General features: G+C 40.3%; 2 protein-coding genes across 2 annotated transcripts; both read right to left on the bottom strand.

Moving 5' to 3' along the window:
• Positions 1–236: 236 nt before the first annotated feature.
• On the bottom strand, positions 237–5,819 carry LOC112202176 (phytochromobilin:ferredoxin oxidoreductase, chloroplastic). The gene is made up of 8 exons (XM_024343104.2): positions 5,460–5,819; positions 4,522–4,638; positions 3,452–3,546; positions 1,892–1,985; positions 1,651–1,782; positions 1,397–1,501; positions 725–775; positions 237–653 (listed from the first exon to the last, which is right to left on the bottom strand). Exons 1-8 carry the CDS (start codon positions 5,685–5,687, stop codon positions 465–467), a joined length of 1,011 nt encoding a protein of 336 aa, XP_024198872.1. The 5' UTR covers positions 5,688–5,819; the 3' UTR covers positions 237–464.
• A 1,788-nt stretch (positions 5,820–7,607) lies between these two features.
• Positions 7,608–12,766, bottom strand: LOC112166022 (CRM-domain containing factor CFM3A, chloroplastic/mitochondrial). Its single transcript, XM_024302773.2, has 9 exons — positions 11,754–12,766; positions 10,899–11,391; positions 10,699–10,829; positions 9,373–9,723; positions 9,033–9,189; positions 8,663–8,955; positions 8,463–8,522; positions 8,250–8,339; positions 7,608–8,152 (listed from the first exon to the last, which is right to left on the bottom strand). Exons 1-9 carry the CDS (start codon positions 12,609–12,611, stop codon positions 7,925–7,927), a joined length of 2,661 nt encoding a protein of 886 aa, XP_024158541.1. The 5' UTR covers positions 12,612–12,766; the 3' UTR covers positions 7,608–7,924.
• Positions 12,767–20,997: the final 8,231 nt, after the last annotated feature.

Here is a 20,997-nt window from a genome sequence, read left to right as displayed (position 1 = left end):
AGTACTACGTATAATTGGTTGTGGAAATAATCGTCTCCAACGTTTTCTCATCATATTTCAAAACCATGAATCGATTTCATCTTCTTCTATTTTTCTATTTTCAAAAATAAATCTTAAAACCTCCCTTGTTTTCCTATCATCTTTCTTCTAGTTTCGTTAATCTTCTCCTACCTTAAAAAAAACTCTCTTCTTTCTTTTCTTTTATTTGCCAAATTTAAGTTTCTAAAATCAACGCATACTCTCATTTTTTTCATTCTTATTCCATACATGTACAACATTGGAAATCCATTCTACATATCTAGTAGGTCTAACAAATTTGGATTGAACTCCGTAAAACCGAGTCCGTTCAAGTTTTGTTTAGCTACTACTATTACTGTACAAGATCTGGATTCAAAAAAGCAGGAAAAAAAAAATCCACAAAGTAAACAAATGAAACAGATGGTAAGACAAATTTATATTACAATCTAACTTTCAAAATTGCTACTAACAAACTCTCCTTTTCTATCCCACGGGCGACTTTCATAAGACTTTCCAATTATACTACGTTTGTGATTTATAGTCCCATCCTCACAGCAGTACTCGGGAAAGTACTCCAGGAAACTTTTGCTTCCTAGTTTATCAATTCCATTGAACAGGAAGTTCACCAGCAAATCCTATGGATTTGGATTTGAAATTAGAAAAATGGAGTGATGTAAGAAAATCAAACAAAACCAATGTTTAATACCTTTGCTTGTGTCTCCCCAATCAACCTTTTCAGAACTCCATGTCCAGGATCCTGTTATCATGTTGCCTCATCAAATAAGTCAAGCAAATGAACAATGAGACAAGAACCGCGTCAAAATTAACAATGCTACAGTTAATTCCTTTCAGTTCTTAAATTTTCTCAAGCTTGACATCTAGAAAGCAAGCGTAGTGCTTCATAAAATCATAAATCATTCCAGAGTCCAGACCGTTTCAGAATGCGTATTTTTTAATTGTCTGCAAATATTGACTAAAGGTTAAACCATTAATGTAAACTTACAGGGATTTGAACACCAAAAATACAGTTGTATGAGGTCTGTCTGACTAGAAAGCTTTTGTATGATTTTGAAATAACATGGGTGGCGGTTTCAAAATTTGATAAAAAAAAACAAAAAAAACAAAAGGTGATTATCAGAAAGGTCCTAAAGTTTTCATTGAGATGCAAAAATATTCTTGAATACGTTTCTTCTTTCACTTTTGGTACAGCTTAAAGATAATGAACTTCCATAAAAGGTAGACCATCCCTTTAGGAATTCCACAATAGCACTGTTTTGCAGAGAGAAGATCTATTTTAAGGTCCTATAAGAAACAACAAGAAATTCATAGAGATGGCGGGATGTATGGAAGAAAAAAAACAGGCAAACATGGTAATCACCTTTTCTGCTCTCCAAGTTAGATATCGATGTTGCGCTTCACGGTTACGTTTAATTTGAGAGGCATTTGTCTCCACTACTGCTTGGTCCATCAGCTCGAGCCATGCCTGTGGAAGCAAGAGGATTGTAACCATTACAATATTCTTTAGTATACGAACTAGCATACATATGTTGACAATAAAATTTCAATTAACGGCATCATTAAAGCTATCACAAACAACAGAATTTTTTGCCATAAAAACCATCAACTCTGTACCTTGTAATAATCCATGAAAGCCGAATATAAAACCTCATATTTTTCTGGACTTGACGTAAATCTTGTCCATATAACAATGGGTGAAAAAAATTTCAATGACTCGCTAGTAAGCTTCCCACCCCATGGTAAAAGCTGCATGAAATCTGTTATCAGTCACCACCATATCTCTTAGAAAGGAAGTCTAAATAACGATGAAATCAACATATGCAGTATAAATGCCAGTTCTATTGATTGTACTTACCTCAGCATATTTGACACCAAGAGGTATTAGGCCTTTGTAGTATTTATCTCTGTATTCTCTTTCAATAATAACGTTGTGCAAAGGGTTGAGGTCCCTATCAATTTAAACTACCAGTAAGCTCTGAACTCTTCAGTATTCAATTACTAATGTATTCTGTGATAGATAGATAGATACCAAAATGACCTCAAAGGAATAGTACTCAATAATAAATTGCAGTAGAACAATTATTCATTTCAGAGGAACAGTCATTTGGCATAAAAAAGAGAGGTAAAAAGGTGGTATCATTAGATGCACCAGATTCAACATGAACTATGAAAAGAACAATGTACAAATACATCAAGCCAGAAAAAGTAGTACTAGACATTCTTATCCAATTTTGATAGTCACTTTTTAGTCTTATTTGTTTTTCCACATAAGAATGTTATTCAAATCCAATGCAACAGGAGATCATGAATCTGTAGCTATTTCTTGTTGTCGAAAGGCCCAAATGTAAGCACTAGGAATGGAAAAACAGAAGGAAGAGAAAGAACTATAGAATAAAATTCTCTAATGACAATTAAGTAATTAACAGACTTGGGATTAGTTTGTGATCTTCCTATGAATCAGTACTATGACATTCAGTCGTAACATTACTCTCACAATTTCTTATAACCCAATTCAACATGATAGCTGAAAAGGTGTTGAGACTGAGCATCATTTAAGAAATCAATGGTTTAATAGAGGCTTGAACGGTGTTATCTTGCTAGCCTCAATACAAATATTAGGTGCACGTTGCTTTCATTTAAGTCTCGTATCAAGACCCAATTTTATCATTTTTATTTCTCCTCTCGAGACAAAGCAACATATTAAAAAGTTTAACAAAAGCAAATGTCCATTATTCAGGAAACCACATACAGAAACTCAATAGTAAGTAATAATACAGTGCATGTTCAAAAAAAAAAGAGTAATAATGCAGTGCATATGTAGTGTTTTATAATTGAATCTATGTTAGTTAGCCAAATTTGTGAAAGCACTGAAGAGTAAAGCTATGGCATCAATGAAAGCATTCAGTACCCATACACATGACTTATCTTTTTCTAGAGAGTTATGTCAAGTATTTTGATAACAATAAGAGCACCTGCAATGATACTCCCTATTTTTCAACAAATTTGTTGAAAAAAAATAGCTAAAAGTTAAATTAAGAGCTACTTTGAGAACCTTAAAAATGTTGCTCCAACCATGCTCAATACTCTAGGGAGCCCTAAATTTTATTTTCTTCTACACAAAATACTTGTTGAAAAAAAAAAAAAAACAGAATCAGATATTTAATGCGTTAGGATCTCCTAAAAGTCACCTTTCTCCTCAATCTTAGGAGCTACCGATTTCCGTATTTTAGGAGCGTGGTTGGAGCGTTTTATTTTTAGTTTCCCTCTTAATTTGACTAAAGAGCTTGAATAGGGAGCCTCTAACCTGGTAGGGATGACAACACTACAGTAATGAATTAAATAATTACTACAGAAGCGCATTGATCCTATTATTATGTATAGAAAATTATTATAAAAAAAAAAAAAGAGAGTTTACAGCACAACTATGTTGACATCCGCACTGGTGAAGAAGTTGGCACAAAAGATTGGCATATCAAATTCTGGTTCTGGGAAGACAGCAAAATCCAAAACCTGCAATCATTTACGATTCATGAGTTACTGCAAAGGTCAGTGCGAATTGTGTTGTTCAAGTATCAATAATAACAAAATACACAATGTACACACACATCTTTCAAAGAAAAACTGTGTTTCAAAACCTATGCTCATTATGCATAGCATACAGATTCTCAGGCCATGACCACTATAACAACTGAAGCTCCTAGATTAATATATTATTGAGCAAGATATCAATGTCTATAAATCGGGAACACTCCTATTTTGATTTTAGATCCACACATAAATGCCTTACATATGAGAAGAGTGTAAAAAATATATTTCTCGCCGTCTAACTAAATATTGGACAAGAGAGAAATTACAAGTGTTAAATCCTTCAATACAGTTACTTGACTCCCATCCTTAACTTGTCCCAATGTGTTGTCCTTTTCTTTTAATTTCCAGAAATCCCCAACCCACTTTGCTGACCAAGGTGTTCAGCTTCTTGCAAGGCATTAATGATGCCAGATTGTGTAGACACTAATGAAAGTATGAATTGCAAACATTTTTTTCAGAAACTATACTTCAGCTGTTATTTACAGGTTCTAACATAAAAAGGAAAAGATAATCACAAACAGAAAATCTGAACCTCTAATTGAGACCAAAAAGGATAAAATTATGCTTCCAAAAGGAAAAGAGATCTTTGAGCACCTTCCTGTAGTGTGCATTTCCTACTTTTAGAGGCCAAATTAAAATATGAGATATTGTTATGTATATTCTCCTGAAGATGAGTTTCCAAATGGGATGTTTGACAGGCATCCCCACAATGAACAACCTTTACTTTAATATGTTGGTGAAATAATGATTTAACATGGAGTACTCGGGAGCAGGCAATGACTCCACTTAATAGTATGAAAGCGATATAAGACAAAACAAGAAGATTAAATTAAACAGTATCATTGATCTATAGCTAAAATATAAAGTACACAGGGTGACATAGGCCAAAGTCCACACCTGCATTGTTCGAGTCTCAATACATAGGCTACGTAAAAGCCTAATCTTAGTAGCTTTGAAGGATGACATTTGAAGTTCTGCATTACCATCCATGGAAACCATGGAATTATATCTTTCCTGAAGACAAAAACTTACTGTTAGTCATGAATAGCAGAAATAATAACTAGGATGATGGTTATTAATGATTGGTGAATAAGTATTAGAAAACTGAGAGTTTTCTCCGATAAGTAACATAAAACATTATTTGAAGGAGGAAAACAGTAGAAAGCAAGGTGGAGAAGGAGTCCATCAGGAACCACAAACAAGGACAACCAGAAAACCCACCAGGCCAGGCAAAGTAACACCTTTCAGAACAGAAAAACAGAACAAATTAAAGTCAGGGGAACAAAACTTAATCCTCATTCTCGATAAATTAAAAACAACTTAACCCCATCACAGATGAATCCACCCCCACTTGCTGCACTATAAAAAAAGAAGCGGTGATGTCGCAATTTCAAAGAGAGATTAATCTCTCCTCAGCACCTCTTCCAAAGCGACATTCACTTCACAATGGTACAAACTCCCCCAATAAAAGCAACAAAAAGTTCCAAGGAATTGGGAACCAACTTTTTTATATATAGGTACAAAGTGAAGGTGTACTTTTTGTTCTCAAAATCGATACCCCACGTCCCACAGAGGCAAAGAAATGTAACCACAACAATAGTCAAATTGGGAGTGAATTAATTAATGTAGTTGTAGAGATATGAAACACAAGACTGGTTTGAAAGAAGATTAGGGTGTTGATGAAGCAGCTTGAATTAATATTCTGAGTAATGACCTGTTCCTAAGCAAAGTCTACATTGTTTAGTGGCATTTCTTCTTCTCTCTCTCTCTCTCTATCAACACCAAACAACAACAACAACAAGAAGCATGAAGAAGTGAAATGGAAAGAGACCGACCTGGAGGGGAGAAGGGGCCAAATGGGTGCGGCGTTTGGATTCATCCAAAGCGAAGTGAATGAATTTGTTGTAAGAAACGGCGGAGAGTTGGATAAGGGGTCGCCGCTGCTGCTGCTGCTTCCTATAAACGGCGGTAAATGGTGGTACAAATGGGCAAGGCTTTCGCAGTATGGAAAAGCTGCTTAAAGAAGAGGAAGAAGAAGAAGAAGAAGAAGAAGAGCATTCCATTGATCGAGGAGAAGAGAGTACCGACCAACACTAGAATGCTGCTCGACCCATCTTTTTCTTTTGGTGAATTTGATAAATCTCTCTCTGTGCGCTGTTGGACTGTTGGTACAGACAAGTAATGATGCTCACTCACTGTCCGCACAAAATCTACACTACCATTTCTTTATATATTTATTTATTTATTTATTTTTTAGTTTTTTATTTTTTTTTCCAAATATATATATCATTTTAAAAGGGGTAAAAAAAATTTTATGTTAACTGAGGTATGTAGGGATGGCAAAAATCCCCAGTGGGGCGGAGCTCCATTGGATACCCGCCCCTAATGGGGGGAGAATTCGGGGACAAATGGGGAATGGGGATGGGGATCCCCAATCCCCGCTATCTAAGATTGGGGATGGGGCGGGGATGGTATTGTGATCCCCATCCCCAAACCCGCCCCAATAATATATACATATGGTTACATATGGTTAACTTATATATATATATATATATATATATATATATATATATTAATTTATTTTTTATAATATAAATCACAAATATATACATTAATGGCTACACTTTTACTTTAATAGTGTTTTGATTTTTGCACTCACTGAATTATGATTTATGAATTTAATCATATTTTAAATTTATTTGTTGTAGATTTTGATTTAAAAAAAGGCAATATGAGAAAAAAATATTTTATTTATTAAATTCTTATTGGGGATTTGGGGCGGGTTTGGAGGTTTAGTCCCCAATGGGGATGGGGACGGGGAATCCCCAATATATTTTTATTGGGGATTGGGGCGGGGATGGGGATAGAAAATGACCCCGGGGATGGGGATGGTATTGTGATCCCCATCCCCAACCCGCCCCATTGCCATCCCTAGAGGTATGGTCAATTGGATAATTTAGTATCTAATTTTCATAAAACGACAATTTAATATCTGAAATTACGCTCCGTTTGACTTTTTGGTATTTCTGTTAATTTTTCAGTTAAATATAAGGGTAAAATCGACATTTAAAATTTTATATAAAAAAAATGAGTTTTGTGGGTTAATGACCTGAGCTCTAGGTGTTCATCATTTTTTGAGTCTTTTAGATGCATGTGTAGTTGGTGAATGCCCTTTATTTTTCACTCTTTATTATTTTATTTTTTTAATTTGTGTTTCCATTTTTTATTTTTTTTATTTTACTAAAATCACTATAATAAAATATTTATTTTTTTTAGACTAAAAAAGCATTTTGGGTAGTTCTTAGTATTCAAGAAGTCAGGTCCTTATTGTCCCAGTATCCTAATTTTTACGTTACTTATGTCAATAGAAAAGCAAATAATGTAGCTGATGCATTAGCTCAAAATACTACTAGGTTAGATTCCTGCTTTTGTATGCTCTCGATTTTATCAGTGGTGTTCACCTGGTCAGTTGCTGACCAATGAATTTATGCTCAATAACCCTTAGGTTTACATCCAAGGGTGGAAAACAAAACACATCAACTTAATAATAATTGAACAATATAGATTCGGCCTCCGAGATATTTTTTGAGGAAAAGACCTTTTATTGATTAGCGAGGAATGTCGTTTAAGAGTACATGCTTTATAAAATCGCGAAAATGTTCACATGGTCAGTTATTGACCAAGAAAATAATGTTCAACAATCCTTGGATGTAAATCCAATGGCAGAGATAATTATTATTAAGTTTATGTGTTTTGTTTTTCACCCTTGGATGTAAATCTAAGAGTTATTGAGCATAAATTTTTTTGTTAGCAACTGACCAGATGAACACCACTGATATTACCAATACCAATTTAGACTTTGAAAAATAAATACAAAAAACCTTGATTCTCGACACATCCAATTTGCGCTACTAAAATCATACAAATTTGCCGCAGTTGCCTTGGCGTGAGTTATGTGGCATTTCTCAAAAGCAATCAGGGAATGAAGGAAAATGGTCAATCTTAACTGAATCTTTTGTGAAACGAAAGAACAATTCTGTCGTTACCCCCTTCGTAAAGTTAGTATACAATATAAACCACCCTATATCCTACTTCCACATTTTAGAATGTTCCATCCTGTGTCACTGTAGCAAATTTTTGTAGTTCACCAGTAAACACGGCAAATTGCCTTGCAAAAAAAGCTAAAAAGAAATTAAATATACATGGAAATAATTTGTACAACGTGACAAGTAACCAGAATATTACTGCAAGAATCCGTGTCAGCATATTTGAACCCTGTCCTTATATTCAGTTCATTCCATCATTGTAAGCAGTTAGCTTGCTCATCTGGGTCTGCTCCAACACTCATACCCTTGCGCGCTGCGTGTATATGTTGCTGCGGAAATTCCAATTCTGCTAGAGAGTCCTCATTCTGGAGATGATAAGGAAAATTGGTTTGCGTGGAAGTATTGTGAACTGAGCAACTGCTTTCTTCTTCATCATCATTTTCGCTGTTATATGTTTCAAGATAAGCATCGTCGCCTTCTTCCTAGAAAAGTGAACAAAGGTGAAACCTTGTAAGAAGTTAGAAGGTCAACCAAGTACTAACAAAAAGAGTAAACCCAGAAGATCAACCAAGTACAAACCTCTGTATCCTCATCATCAGTAGGATAAGAAGAATCTAATTTGTTGTACAATGCTTCATCTCCATGATGTTTCACAGTATCCATTTGTTCCTATCAATGTGCATACAAGCCACTTAGAATGAAAAAGAAAAAGGCAGGATTCTAAATTTTTCTTGCCAAGTAAAATAGTTAAGACTTGTAATAGCAATGACTAAAATGTGTAAAGAGCCTTACAATTTCAGATCTCAGTCTATCCACCCTGCTCTGCACAGCTGCAATATGTTTCAGAAGAGCCTGTTCGACAAACAGAAGATTAGTCAGGAAAATCATTGTTCAAAAAGCTATGATGGTGGAATGATACTTCGATCATCAATAAATCCTATCTTATGAAACCAAAAGCATTAGATCAATAACATTTAAATTTCTAGTGATACCTCCTGCCTTTGAAGCTCAATAGAACGTGCCAAAGCTTTCCTTTTGGTCAAAAGATTCTTTGGTCTCAACGTAGAAGGTCGCTGATAGTCATTTCCCCGGTACACAATTACAGCATATTTTTTGGAGACTTTGTCTACTGAAACCAAGACACCTCCACTTTCAGCTTCAAGTGCTAGTGCAATTTTTTTTACTTGATCAAAAGTTTTAGCATTCACCATTATCTTGACCAATTCACGGTACTTCCAGTGCAAATGCATGTTCTCCACTGTACCATCAAAAACTCCACGTCTACCTGAGTAAATCAAGCTTCTGTAAGTAGCCATAATAAAAGCACAGACAAGTTAAATGAGGAGTTGGAAATTATTATACCAAGTAGTAGGAAAGCTTTCATCTTCAAACCAAGCTTACGAAACATAAACCTCTCCTCATCAGTAATGCTTTCTGGGTCTGCTTGCTGCTTCGATGGTTTCAATGACTCCTCTACCTTAGATAAGGCTTGTTCAGCTCTCATGAGCTTTCGTTCAGCCTAGTAGACAAAATTAAAAAGTTCAAACTAGCGGAATTTGTACCACCGAAGCAAGTGAGAAATCAAAGTAGCATATTAAGAATTCAAAGGGACATTGACTGAAGGACACTTTGTTAGACTGCAAGATATTTCTTATATAAATCCATCAAGAATAGTTACAATACCAGGCTTCAGGGAACTTACAAAGGCAAGCTTCTGTTCAAGCTTTCTAACCAGATTGGCATGCCTTAATATTCCTGCTTCTTGCGTCACCTTCTCCTTATGATGAACATCCAACCTCTTTCCCCACTTAGCATCTGCATCCAGAGTCTCCCCAAGTGTACCAGCTGTACCAAAATGTTGAGCTGGTTCAACACTTGGCATAACCATCGCTGATGCTCTCAACCTGGCCTGTTCCTCTTCATCTTGAAGGGATTTTGCCAATCTCTCCCTTTCCACTAATGCTTCAGTGACTTCTGCAGACAAAAAATTCTTTCCCCTGTAGAAGACCAAGAAGTCCTTGTTTCGAGATAGCAGCACACCCCCTGTCAATTTCTGCAGCAAATAAAATAAGATTTTTGTCAATTATCCAACATTTGTCAGCAGAGAGCTAATACAAACTCAGATGAGATATGAAGTGATATTATAACGGGTAATATTCCATGTCATAAAGCCCAGTATTGTATAAGTAATCTTTGAAATAAATTGCCCAGAGCACCCAGAACCTCAATCTCACACCTTTAATTTCTCATCTTATTATAAAATAATAAATCTGGTGACCAATTTTACTCCGATTTTAAAGCATGTTGAAACAGGATGAACAACAAATTTAGGAAAATTAGGAAAACAAAGATAACTACTTTTCTCTGGCGCACCCATAAAGTATTTACAATAGATATAGCAAATGGAAATGTAATACTGTCACCCTTTCTTCAGTTTCTGACTCCTTTTTCTTTTATTTCTTTTTTCAATTTCCCAGTAACAATGGGTGATGATATTCTGCCTAAAGAACTGCCAAGTGTTATGTTAAAGAGTTGATTTGATTGATAGCAGAAAAAGTAATTACATTGAGTAGACAACAGTCAGAATGATATTTATGCAACAAAATCAAGACAGAGGTTACAGTGCCTTCTGCAAAGATAAACCTGCTTCTAACTTTTGTTGCATGATGTAATCCCTTTCTAATGTAATGCCTCTGTAAGGAAGTAAGCTTATGTTGCATTCTAACCTCTTAAATAATCTCTAACAAGAAACTTGGACCAGTTGGCCAACCTTTTATTTTTGATAAGTGGTGACTGGCTGGCCAACACTGCCAGATTATGAATATATGGTCAATAACATCATATTCCAGTTGCCCTGGTTTCACTGTAATTTGCCTACCGAAATTTCTCATGAAAGATGCCGAAAACTAGACTCAGTAATCAAATATATAAGATATTATTCGCCCACCTTATTTAGAATCTGAGCATGCCAATTTTGTTTAGTGATAATTACTATCTAATGAGTCATAAATTGACCGTTTTCCATTACCTTGATGTCTTCAGCCATTCTCTCACTAGTAGTCAACTGAACACCACGTTTCAGTGCAATCTTTGCAATCAAACTTCTTTCCCATAGTTTACTCATAGCCACTGCTAAGCCCTGCAGCTGCCTATTTCGACCTACAGGCAAAGATTACAGAGGATCAATAAGAACCTTGAATATCATGTGTCACCAAAAAAAAAAATTACCTAAAGCAAAATGTGGTGGAAGAACCCTAGCAAGCCTTCTTAAAGATGTTGCCTCCTTTAAACCAAGAGATGATCGCACTCCATAAGGAAGTATTCTGAATGGCGGTTGGAAACCAGGAACTATCCCTGGGAGCATGTCTGCATCTACAGGTAATGGGTCACATCCTGGCCAATCCTTGAATCGAGGGCCTATGCTATCTAAAAGTTGGTCTACTTCATCTTCATACTTCACTTCTGGCAACTGTTCTGTCTCTTCCTTCTCCTGGGATGTATTCTCTGACACTTCTGAGGGTGTCTTTACAATACTATAAGAAGCAAGCACAGAAGGTTCCCCCACTGACTTATCAGCTACAGTTGGTGAAGATGAAGAAGAAATTTCATTTCTCTTGAATATCCGCTTGCTTAGTTGCACGGAAGGAACTTCATAGCTCACACCTCTGTACAAAGAAAGCGATGTGCCAGACCTCCAGATAACCAAACCACCAGTTTTCCGCTGTCATGATAACAAATAAATAAATAACCTATGGAACAATTATATGGGAAATAACCAACATTAAATTCTAAAAATTCTGCTTCTTCTTCCTTTACTATTTCCTAGATGACATATTTTTGTTGCAGATAAAAGTAACGAATGAGAAGGCAACGAGCAAAGCTTGTAATGTGGACCATTTAAAGCCTACCAATGCTATTTGTAAAAGAGTTTGGACAAGACTCTCAAGAGTTTCTACCATCGACACCCACCAATGTTCCTAGGACAGCATCAGGTGCTGAAGTGGTAACAAAATTGTCTAATATAAGAACGAGAAAACAAAATTGCATACAGAAAGTGGTAACAAAATTGATTAGGAAGCAAACCTCCAATATCTCATGCATTCTCTTCATGTTGAGTGCAGGTGGACCTTCGATTTTCAATCTCACAATCTCGGACGTCTTCCATCTCTCATGAATCATCTCCACTACTGCTTGAGTAACACCAGCACCTCCAATCCTAGTCTTGTGCTTCTTCTGAAATGTCATATTCCTTAGCCTCCTCAGCTCTGACTCAGGAAGAGTCAATTCTGCCAATGAAGTCCTACTCCTCCTCCTGACCGAACCGTCTTCTTGCTTCTCTTTCTCCCTGGGCTTTTCCCATGGAAACCTCACCTCACCACCACCACCACCATCATCTCCAAACACATTCTCCACCCCTAATGGCGACTCTGCGGAGAACCCACCTCTAGAATTCGGCAACATTCCTTCCTCAACATAAAATATATCCTCCACAGAACCTTTTTCGATCACTCTCTCCCTCCCTTGACCTTTACCCTCATTCTTATCCGCCGCAATGTACCCAAATTTCTTTAATTTCTCCACAATTTTGTCCATTGTACTACCCCCATCATTGCCTGAACTACTCAAATTCCCACTTTCATTGCTCTGATAGTCCAACACGGCCCGCGGCGCCCTGGGCCCATTTTGTTTCCGGGATTCATTCCATCTATCAATCCAACTACAACTAGATAAAGTCTTGGTGGGTTTGTATTGAGAAGTCAACAAACTTGATTTCCTGGGTGGGTTTTGCTCACCAGAGCTGCTAAAGTAGTGGGTTGCATGGAATTTCTGCTTCTTGTAAGGAATCGAGGAGCCATACCTGAACAAGTGGATGTGGGTGCCACGGAAGGAGCTCTCCAATAAGCTCGTTGGGTAAAGTTGGCGACTGGGCACAAGAGTCATCACAGATTCTCCAGGTACATCAATTCAGTTGAGTTCTGGGTTTTTCTAAAACCTCCCAGGCTAAAACCTTGAAGGAACGGAGCCAAGTGACGAGTGGAGACTAGTTACAAGAGCTAGCTGACTGCGTTATCTACAATTAGCCTCTTCCAAGTTTCATACTGACACAAATTATACAAAATTACAGTTTGGCCTTTTATCACTATCTTCACCTCCTCTGTTTGGAGATAACAACTTTCACTAATTACTATTTTTTTTTTCCTGCTCTCACCGACATATTTCGATGTAAAAGATTGGGCCATTTTGGTCCCTTATGTAACCAAAGAAAAAGAAAAAGTTCAAAATGTCCTAATGAGTAAAAACTTTTACCAATAAATTTTCGTAGCATAAACGTAGACTTTAAATCACTTGAAAGACTTTGTCTATTGAATTCATATTGGATTCATCCTTATACTTGTTGATAACTCTATGTTAGCTGCATCTACATCGGCTTCAACGATCTTCCTTGGATGCTCGGGATGTCTCATATCAAAATTACATGTCTTGGCAAGCTTGTATGAACATATGCCTATAATGAATGTGTATTTTAGGTTAGGGTTTATTTTATTTTATTTTTTTCTTAGGTAAATTTCATTTTACCTTCATGACCTTTACACCTTAAATTATTTGTACCCTTAGACTTTTAATTTCATCTTGGGTGCCCCTGTACTTATCAATTTTAATCAATTTTGTCCAATGTTAGCTTTTTTGCCAACTATTGTGTGATATATTTTGAAATTCTCATCACTTATATTATGATATAACTTTTCAGCCACGTTAGTGAATCATCATCTACAAAGTTCCACATTTTCAATTACAATCTTGATGAAAATTAGAAGTGCATGGGCAGCATTGATTTAAGGTGTAAGATTAGGGAAGTAAAATTAAATAAATCCTTTTCTTTATATAGTTTTTTTTTTTTTTAATAAAGCGCTGGTGCGGCTGCCCTCAAGTCTTGATTAATGAAACTGTCGAATACAGGGGAAGACAGTGAGTCTAAACCCCTGAATACAATAAGCATCTAGAAAATGATCTGAAATGATATCAGAAGTGTTCAACTAGGCACCAACTAGCAAAAAGCGCTCTACTGGCGACTCTATTTGTTTTGACATAGCGGTGACATAATGGAAAGATAACTTGATATGTAACACGATTACAACGTAATATAATTACCAATAGCGGCGGCCAACTCCTCCTCCGGCCACCAAATTTCAACCACAGAATCATCTCAACATTCTAAGCACTTTTCATAACTGTGACCAAGTGAGAAAATACCTTGAAATGCACCAATTTTGCCGATGAACACAAACCCGGAAATCTCCAAACCCACCAATTTGGAAATCCTTCAAATTCACCTTCCAAACGTGGAAATTCCAACTAGAAGTCTTGAGGGGAGATGATCAGTGACTCGAGGCGCTCCTAATAGAGCCAATTTCACCGCCGAAGATAGCCGGAAACTGGGGAATTTCGCCGGGGAAGCAAACTGCTACAGTAACAATGCTTGCATAAATTCGGGGTTTTCCGGCCAAATCGCCGATACCCACTGGTACCATCGTGTAGAGGAGGAAGAGACGGTCCAAGGACAACTGGAATCAAGTCAATCGGACGCCGGACGATGAAGAAATCGGAAAAAGAAGGAGAGAGGGCGACGCGGGGGAAGAGGGGGAGAAAATCGGGGAGAGAGAAAATGACGAGTTACCACAGTAACTCGTCCTATTTATAGAAAGTTACTATAAACAGTAACTTTACCATTTCGCTTATAACTTTTGCATACGAACTCCGATTTTTACGTACCACATATGCACGCGCTCGGTTTAACGTCCTCTACAACTTTCATGAAGGAAATTTTCTCAAATTTTGACCCGAACAAAAAGTTAACTTTTAGGGCCCCCTAAAATGTCGAAACGGAGCCAAAAAGTAAATGTAAATGTCGTTTACCCATCGAAAGACTTGTAAACTGGTAAATTCGGGTTCGGGACGTCACACCTTACTAACAAGAGAATTAACAATAAATGAAAATGATGAGAATACTTATATGATTGATGATAAAAAAATAATAATAATAAAAAACCATAACATATAAACTTCTATTATTATTAGCTCTTAATTACTAGCTAGTTACCTGCACGTAACGGCAAATGTTGGTGATAAAAATCTCCATATGTGATTTTGACACACAGATTTTCATAACCAACAATAGAGTTGACATATATATGAGTCCAATTTCTTTATCAAGTTTAAGATCATGAGGCCCACCCTATATAATATATATAACTTTTCTTTTCTCTTTTCAAAATTTTAACAAGGACACGGGACGCAGTTGGGCACATGCATGCTCCCTCCACCACTAATTAGGGGTTACATATATGATTCATTTACATCCTAATTACTATAAAAATTAGCTTAGGAAAGTTTGAGAGAGAGACTAAAGAACAATAAAGTTTCAATATTGTATATTCATTAAAATTTCAAGTTCAAATTTCCTCTTCCCATTATCACTTCATAATTTCAGTAAAGTAAATTTTTTTTTTTTTGGAAGTAAAACCTCATAAGAACAAGGCAAATTTATTGCAAAGAGGAAATGCTACAGAGTGGGCAATCAAAACCAAACCTTGCCAACAAGAGAATTAACAATATATCAACGAGAATGGTAAGAAAAGTATAATATTTAGGGAAAATGTCCATTTACCAAAATTTGAGCTACACTAACCTCATTGTTGAGACAACCACTGCAAGTGGCCTAGTGGTTCTTGCCTAGTTGGGTGTGCTCCCCAACCTAGGTTCGAACCCCGAAGCTGTCAAAGTGGCCAGGCACTGTGCTGCAATGCACAGTTGGAGCATTTCACATGCGCTGAAGGGGTTTATTTTGGGCCTAGGAAGCCTTTGGGTTCCCCTTGACAAAGTCAAAAAAAAAAAAAAAAACCTCATTGTTGAGACTAATTTCGACTATATTTTTAGTGCATTTCTCTCTACATTTTGCTTAGTTATTTCCTTAACAGTATCATTTCTAACTTATTTTATGTTTTTAGGTAGTTTTGAGTCTAGAAATGGAAGGCAAGGAGTAAAGAGCGCAGAAATGAGAAGAAATGGAGAAATTAAGTTTTCCCAGTTCACCAGGAAAATGAATCCCAGTTGAAGTAGGAATCTTAACTCAACTAGGAGTGAGCTTAGAAAAATGCTGCTCGAAAATGAGAAATGACAGAGTCCCAGTTACACTAGGAGTCCTGATGCTGCTAGGAGACCTGGTAAGATTAGGAGATGTTGTATCTTGATGATAACTCAAGATTGTTCAAGAATGTTCTAGAAGAAGAAAAATGGTGTCACATTTGAAGATGGGTTTCGAATTGACCCAATTTGAGAAACCTAGCCCGAAGATTGAAGCATGTGACTTGCACATGAGTCTCTAGAATCATCCATGACGTCTTGGAGGAATCCTAATCCAATATTGCTTGCTTTTTTCCTTGACAATTAAAAGAAAATATCAAGGAATTTTGGCAAGACCAATTTGGGATAGTTTTGGATTTCTATGGAATTTTGGAGAAGAAAATAAAGGAATAAATATTGAAATTGAATTCCTGATTCCATTCTACATACAAGGAGGCTGAATTATGGTCTAGGTACATGGAAGATTTCGGCAATTAAATGAGGTGACTTGTTCTCTACTCCTCAAGGAATATTTTCATTGGTTGAATGATGTCACAAGTAGATTTCGACCTAGATACCTGTACATACATGTGCATTTGCAAGCATAATTAGCTATAATGAGCCACGCTCAGGGTACCACCAGGGGTACCAACGCCCACCTCATGAGTGACTGGCGTAAAGACAGCTAGCCAGGTTACCACCTGAGCCCCGGATCAACCCCAAAGCACCGCCGACGCGCCGCCACGCGCCGTGTCAAGGTAGCATCAGAAGCTACTGAAACTGGGAACTGAAGCACATCAGTCCCACATCGAAAACAAGGAGAAGATCATCCTCTTCCTCACCTATAAAAGGTCCTCTCCTCTCTCCTCATTTATGACACATTCAATACTTACCTACTGTTACTTTGTCAACATAAATACATTGACTAACTTAGGCATCGGAGAGTTGAAGACCGCCCGGCGCGGTCTCCCTCTGACGCCCATTGTATTTTATTTGACAGGTAACGGGAACCACTCACAACATAGGTATCGATCCGCCCGCCGGATCAGCGTTAACTAAGGTCCAGCTACCGCTAGACTTTTAAACATTAACATTGGCGCCGTCTGTGGGAATCCTTGAACAGAAGGTCATCCCATCACAATTACCATGACTAACGGTAGCAGGGGAAATATCGGGGAACAGGCAGACCAGTCCGCCGTTCCCCAACCCGCCCGCCCAGCGGTAAGCATCAACCGCGCACTATTCAACACCCCGGTCAACCCTGGCGGCGAAACAAATCCAAGCAGCAGCCGTCCCCCAGGTCAGGACCTCACCGCCTTGTATGAGCTGGCGCTGGCGGACCTCCACAAAGCAAACAGAGAGCGCGAGCAGGAACGCAAGGAGAAGGCGGAGGCCCAAAACCAAGTGGCCACGCTGATGACACGTTTCGACGAGCTAAGGCGAACACTGGACGCAAACGCCAACCCCGCACGAAGTGAGCAGTCACACAGCACCAGGCACAGCCGGCCTACCGCTGGTATGGGACCCATCGTCCAAATGCAAGTACCACTAAACCCACCTGAGCTGGCAGGAATGGGACCACCCCCTATCCCACAACTGCTAGAGCAGGAGGCGGAGTCATCGCTGCGCACCCACCACTCGAGGACAAGAACAAGGACCGAGGGTAATCTACCCATTCCCGGGCGAGGGTTCGCTCCGCGGAACGCCCAAGCGGGCCCCGCTGGCGACGCGACCACCCAAATTTTGGAGAGGATGCAGCAGTTAGAGCGGAGACTAATCCTGGCGGAGGCTGGCACCCCGGCGCCAGCCCCAAACCCACTCTTCGCATCCAGGCCAGGCCCATTCACCGCTACAATTTTGCAAGCCGTCAGGCCAGCGTTTGCAAAGACCCCAAAAATGTCACATTATAGCGGTAAGACTGACCCCTTCGTCCACATGGACACGTTCAAGAAGGTCACCAACAACAAGGGATTTGATGACGCCACCCTGTGCCACTTGTTCAGCGAAACGCTGGATGGTGAGGCAATGAGTTGGTTTTTCGAGTGTCCGCCAGGGTCCATCGACTCATTCCACGCATTATCTCATGCCTTCCTCTCTCGATTCATCTTGTTGTCCGCCGGTCATCACAACACCAGCCAGTTGTTTGGCGTCAGGCAGGGAGGGGACGAATCATTGAAGGCATTCGTCACAAGATGGCGAGCGGCAGCATCTCAGTGCCGCGATCTCGACAAAACAATGGCTTCGGCGGCTTTCAAGCAGGGACTCCTCAAGGGACCATTCCTCTATCACCTCAACTACAATCATCCAAATGCGGCGTACGATCACCTTATGAGTGAGGCGGTCATTCATGCCCAGGCAGAGTTTATCACATATGGAGAAACCCCACCGCCACCAGCAGCACCAACAAAGTCATCTCAACCCTCCTCCAGCCATCAGGAGACCGCCAGCAAAGCCCCCACTGCACCGCCAGCCGACAAGAAGAGGGAGTGGCAGCACGGCAGTTATCAAAGCAAGAGGCAGAAAGACAACCACTACAAGGGCAACCGCCCATCCCATGGGGACAATCGCAACAAGCAGACGGAGTCCTCTCAGCGGTATGCAGTATTCACCATCCTCACAGCCTCGTACGAGGAAATTTACAATCAGTGTAAGGATCAGATACCACCACCACCCTCACCGAAATTCCCCAAAAGGGGTAAGCCAAGAAACACCGGCATGTGGTGCAAGTATCACGAGGACAGCGGTCACAATACCAACAGTTGCAACGCTCTCAAAACAACCATTGAGACCCTATACCGTGACGGCAAGATGGATCAGTTCAAGGTGTGCCAACCGCCACCTGTGATTGCCAACATTGAGCCACTGGGCCGCATCAACACCATCGACGGCGGGGCTCCAATCACCAACATGTCTCACAGGGCAAGAAAGCGTTACACACGCGCCAATCACCCAAAGGAAGTCTGTAACATCCGCTACGAGAGATCCACCAAACTCCCAAAGTCTGGTTGGGAGCCCATCACCTTCTCAGAGGAGGAGGAGCGCGGAGTACATCTACCCCATGACGACCCATTCCTGATCGATGCCATTCTCGACAGATGGTCAGTAGGAAGAATCTTGGTGGATAGCGGATCTGCTGTCAATGTCATATTCAGCGGTTGTTACAACAACCTTAAGCGGAACAAGAAACTACTACAAGACCATGAGCCATTGCTTAGCTTCTCCGGCGATATCACTCAGCCGCTGGGTTCTGACTACATGCGATTAACCATCGGCTCCAGTCCATGTATGGCGGAGGTACATACCGAATTTATAATTGTGGACTGTTTCAGTTCGTATAACGCCATCATAGGACGGCCGGCACTCAACAAGCTCAAATGCATCATTGCCGGATACATGCTTCTCATGAAGTTCCCCACACCCAACGGCACGGGCTGTGTCAGGGGAAGTCAGCAACTGGCACGAGAATGTTACTCTACCACCATTGCGCGGTCAACCCGCCGCCACGAAATCCTAACGGTAGGAAATCAGGCACCGCCACCAGATATCTTCGAGGATCCTAGGGATGAGGAGGAGAAATATGTAAGGAAGGAACCGGTCAATCCGGAAACATCGTTGAAGGTCATCAGCATCTCTGACGAGCACCCAGAGCGGACAGTCCGCATAGGAGCTCAGCTAGACCCAGAGGTGGCCGCAGAACTCACTCAATTCCTGCGGGATAACGCCGCCGTTTTCGCATGGTCATATGCGGACATGCCAGGTATCTCTCCCGAAATCATCACACACAAACTAACCATTAAGCCATCCTTCCATCCCATCAAGCAGAGGCGAAGGGCCTTCGACGAGGAGAAATACCGCGCCATAGGAGAAGAGGTCGCCAAACTCCAGGGCATTGGATTCATCCGCCAGGTAATCTATCCCCAATGGATCTCCAACCTGGTCATGGTCAGGAAGCCTAGCGGCAAGTGGCGGATGTGTGTCGACTTCAAAAATCTCAACAGGGCATGCCCAAAGGACAGTTTCCCTCTGCCACGCATTGACCAGCTGGTCGACGCGACCGCCGGGCATGAACTCCTCAGCATGATGGACGCCTTCTCCGGCTACAATCAGATCAAGATGCATCCCAGCGATCAGGAGTGTACCACCTTCACCACCGACAAAGGGCTGTACTGCTACAATGTCATGCCTTTCGGTCTGAAGAACGCCGGTGCAACTTATCAGCGGCTGATGAATGCTATGTTCGCTGAACATTTGGGCAAGATAATCGAGGTCTACGTGGACGACATGTTAGTCAAAAGTATAAAAGCCAGCGGACATGTGGCAAATCTCAAGATCATAGTTACCATCCTCCTGGCCTATGGCATGCGCCTCAACCCAGAAAAATGCTTCTTTGGCGTCACCGCCAGCAAATTTCTGGGTTATATTGTCAGTGAACGAGGAATCGAGGCTAACCCGGACAAGGTACAGGCCATACTCGACCTGGCGGACCCTGAGTATAAGATACACGTCCAGTGCCTCCAGGGCAAGTTAACCGCCCTCTCTCGATTCATCTCCAGGCTCTCTGACAGGTGTGCCCCATTTTTCAAGCTCCTCAAAATGACTCACAAGAAAGTTATCAACTGGAACCCAGACTGTCAGACGGCGTTTCAGGGCTTGAAGGATTACCTAGCGGCAGTCCCACTACTCTCTATCCCTGTGCAAGGGGAGACACTGTTCATATACCTAGCGGTATCGATATCAGCGGTGAGTTGCGCCATTGTCCGGCGGGAGGGACAGGACAAACTCCCAGTTTTCTACGCCGGCAGAGGCATGAACGGGGCAGAAACAAGGTATCCTCCCTTAGAACAGCTAGCTCTTGCACTCATCGTTGCCGCCAGACGCCTCCACCAGTATTTTCAAGCGCACACAATCCACGTGCTGACCAATCAACCAGGTGATGCAGAACCCTGAACATTCAGGGCGCCTCAGCAAGTGGGCCATCGAGCTCAGTGAATTTGACATAGATTACAAGCCAAGAACCGCCATGAAGGGCCAGGCGGTAGCGGACTTCATCGCCGAACTCACTGAGCGTCAGCCCAATCCCAGCAAGGAGAATGAGCCCGGGACGGAAATGGTCACCGCTAAGGAGCCAGCTCCCCTACAATCAGATTGGAACCTGCATGTGGACGGCTCCGCCAGCGCCAAGGCCAGCGGCGCCGGAGTCATCCTC

The sequence above is a fragment of the Rosa chinensis genome, chromosome 5 (assembly GCF_002994745.2).
Source record: "Rosa chinensis cultivar Old Blush chromosome 5, RchiOBHm-V2, whole genome shotgun sequence".
NCBI lineage: Eukaryota > Viridiplantae > Streptophyta > Magnoliopsida > Rosales > Rosaceae > Rosa > Rosa chinensis.
The sequence above is the reverse complement of the archived record's forward strand: the minus strand, read 5'-3'. Positions and strand labels throughout refer to the sequence as shown.

Excerpts from the sequence above, each read along its gene's own strand:
- LOC112166022 (XM_024302773.2), bottom strand. The coding sequence starts at position 12,611 with ATGACTCTTGTGCCCAGTCGCCAACTTTACCCAACGAGCTTATTGGAG. Across the intron at positions 9,724-10,698 it reads GAATGGCTGAAGACATCAAG|AAATTGACAGGGGGTGTGCT; the intron begins GTAATGGAAAAC and ends TATTTGCTGCAG. Across the intron at positions 8,523-8,662 it reads TTGAGCTTCAAAGGCAGGAG|GCTCTTCTGAAACATATTGC; the intron begins GTATCACTAGAA and ends TTTGTCGAACAG.
- LOC112202176 (XM_024343104.2), bottom strand. The coding sequence starts at position 5,687 with ATGGAATGCTCTTCTTCTTCTTCTTCTTCTTCTTCCTCTTCTTTAAGC. Across the intron at positions 4,639-5,459 it reads TGGCCCCTTCTCCCCTCCAG|GAAAGATATAATTCCATGGT; the intron begins GTCGGTCTCTTT and ends TTTTGTCTTCAG. Across the intron at positions 1,783-1,891 it reads TTGGTGTCAAATATGCTGAG|CTTTTACCATGGGGTGGGAA; the intron begins GTAAGTACAATC and ends GATTTCATGCAG.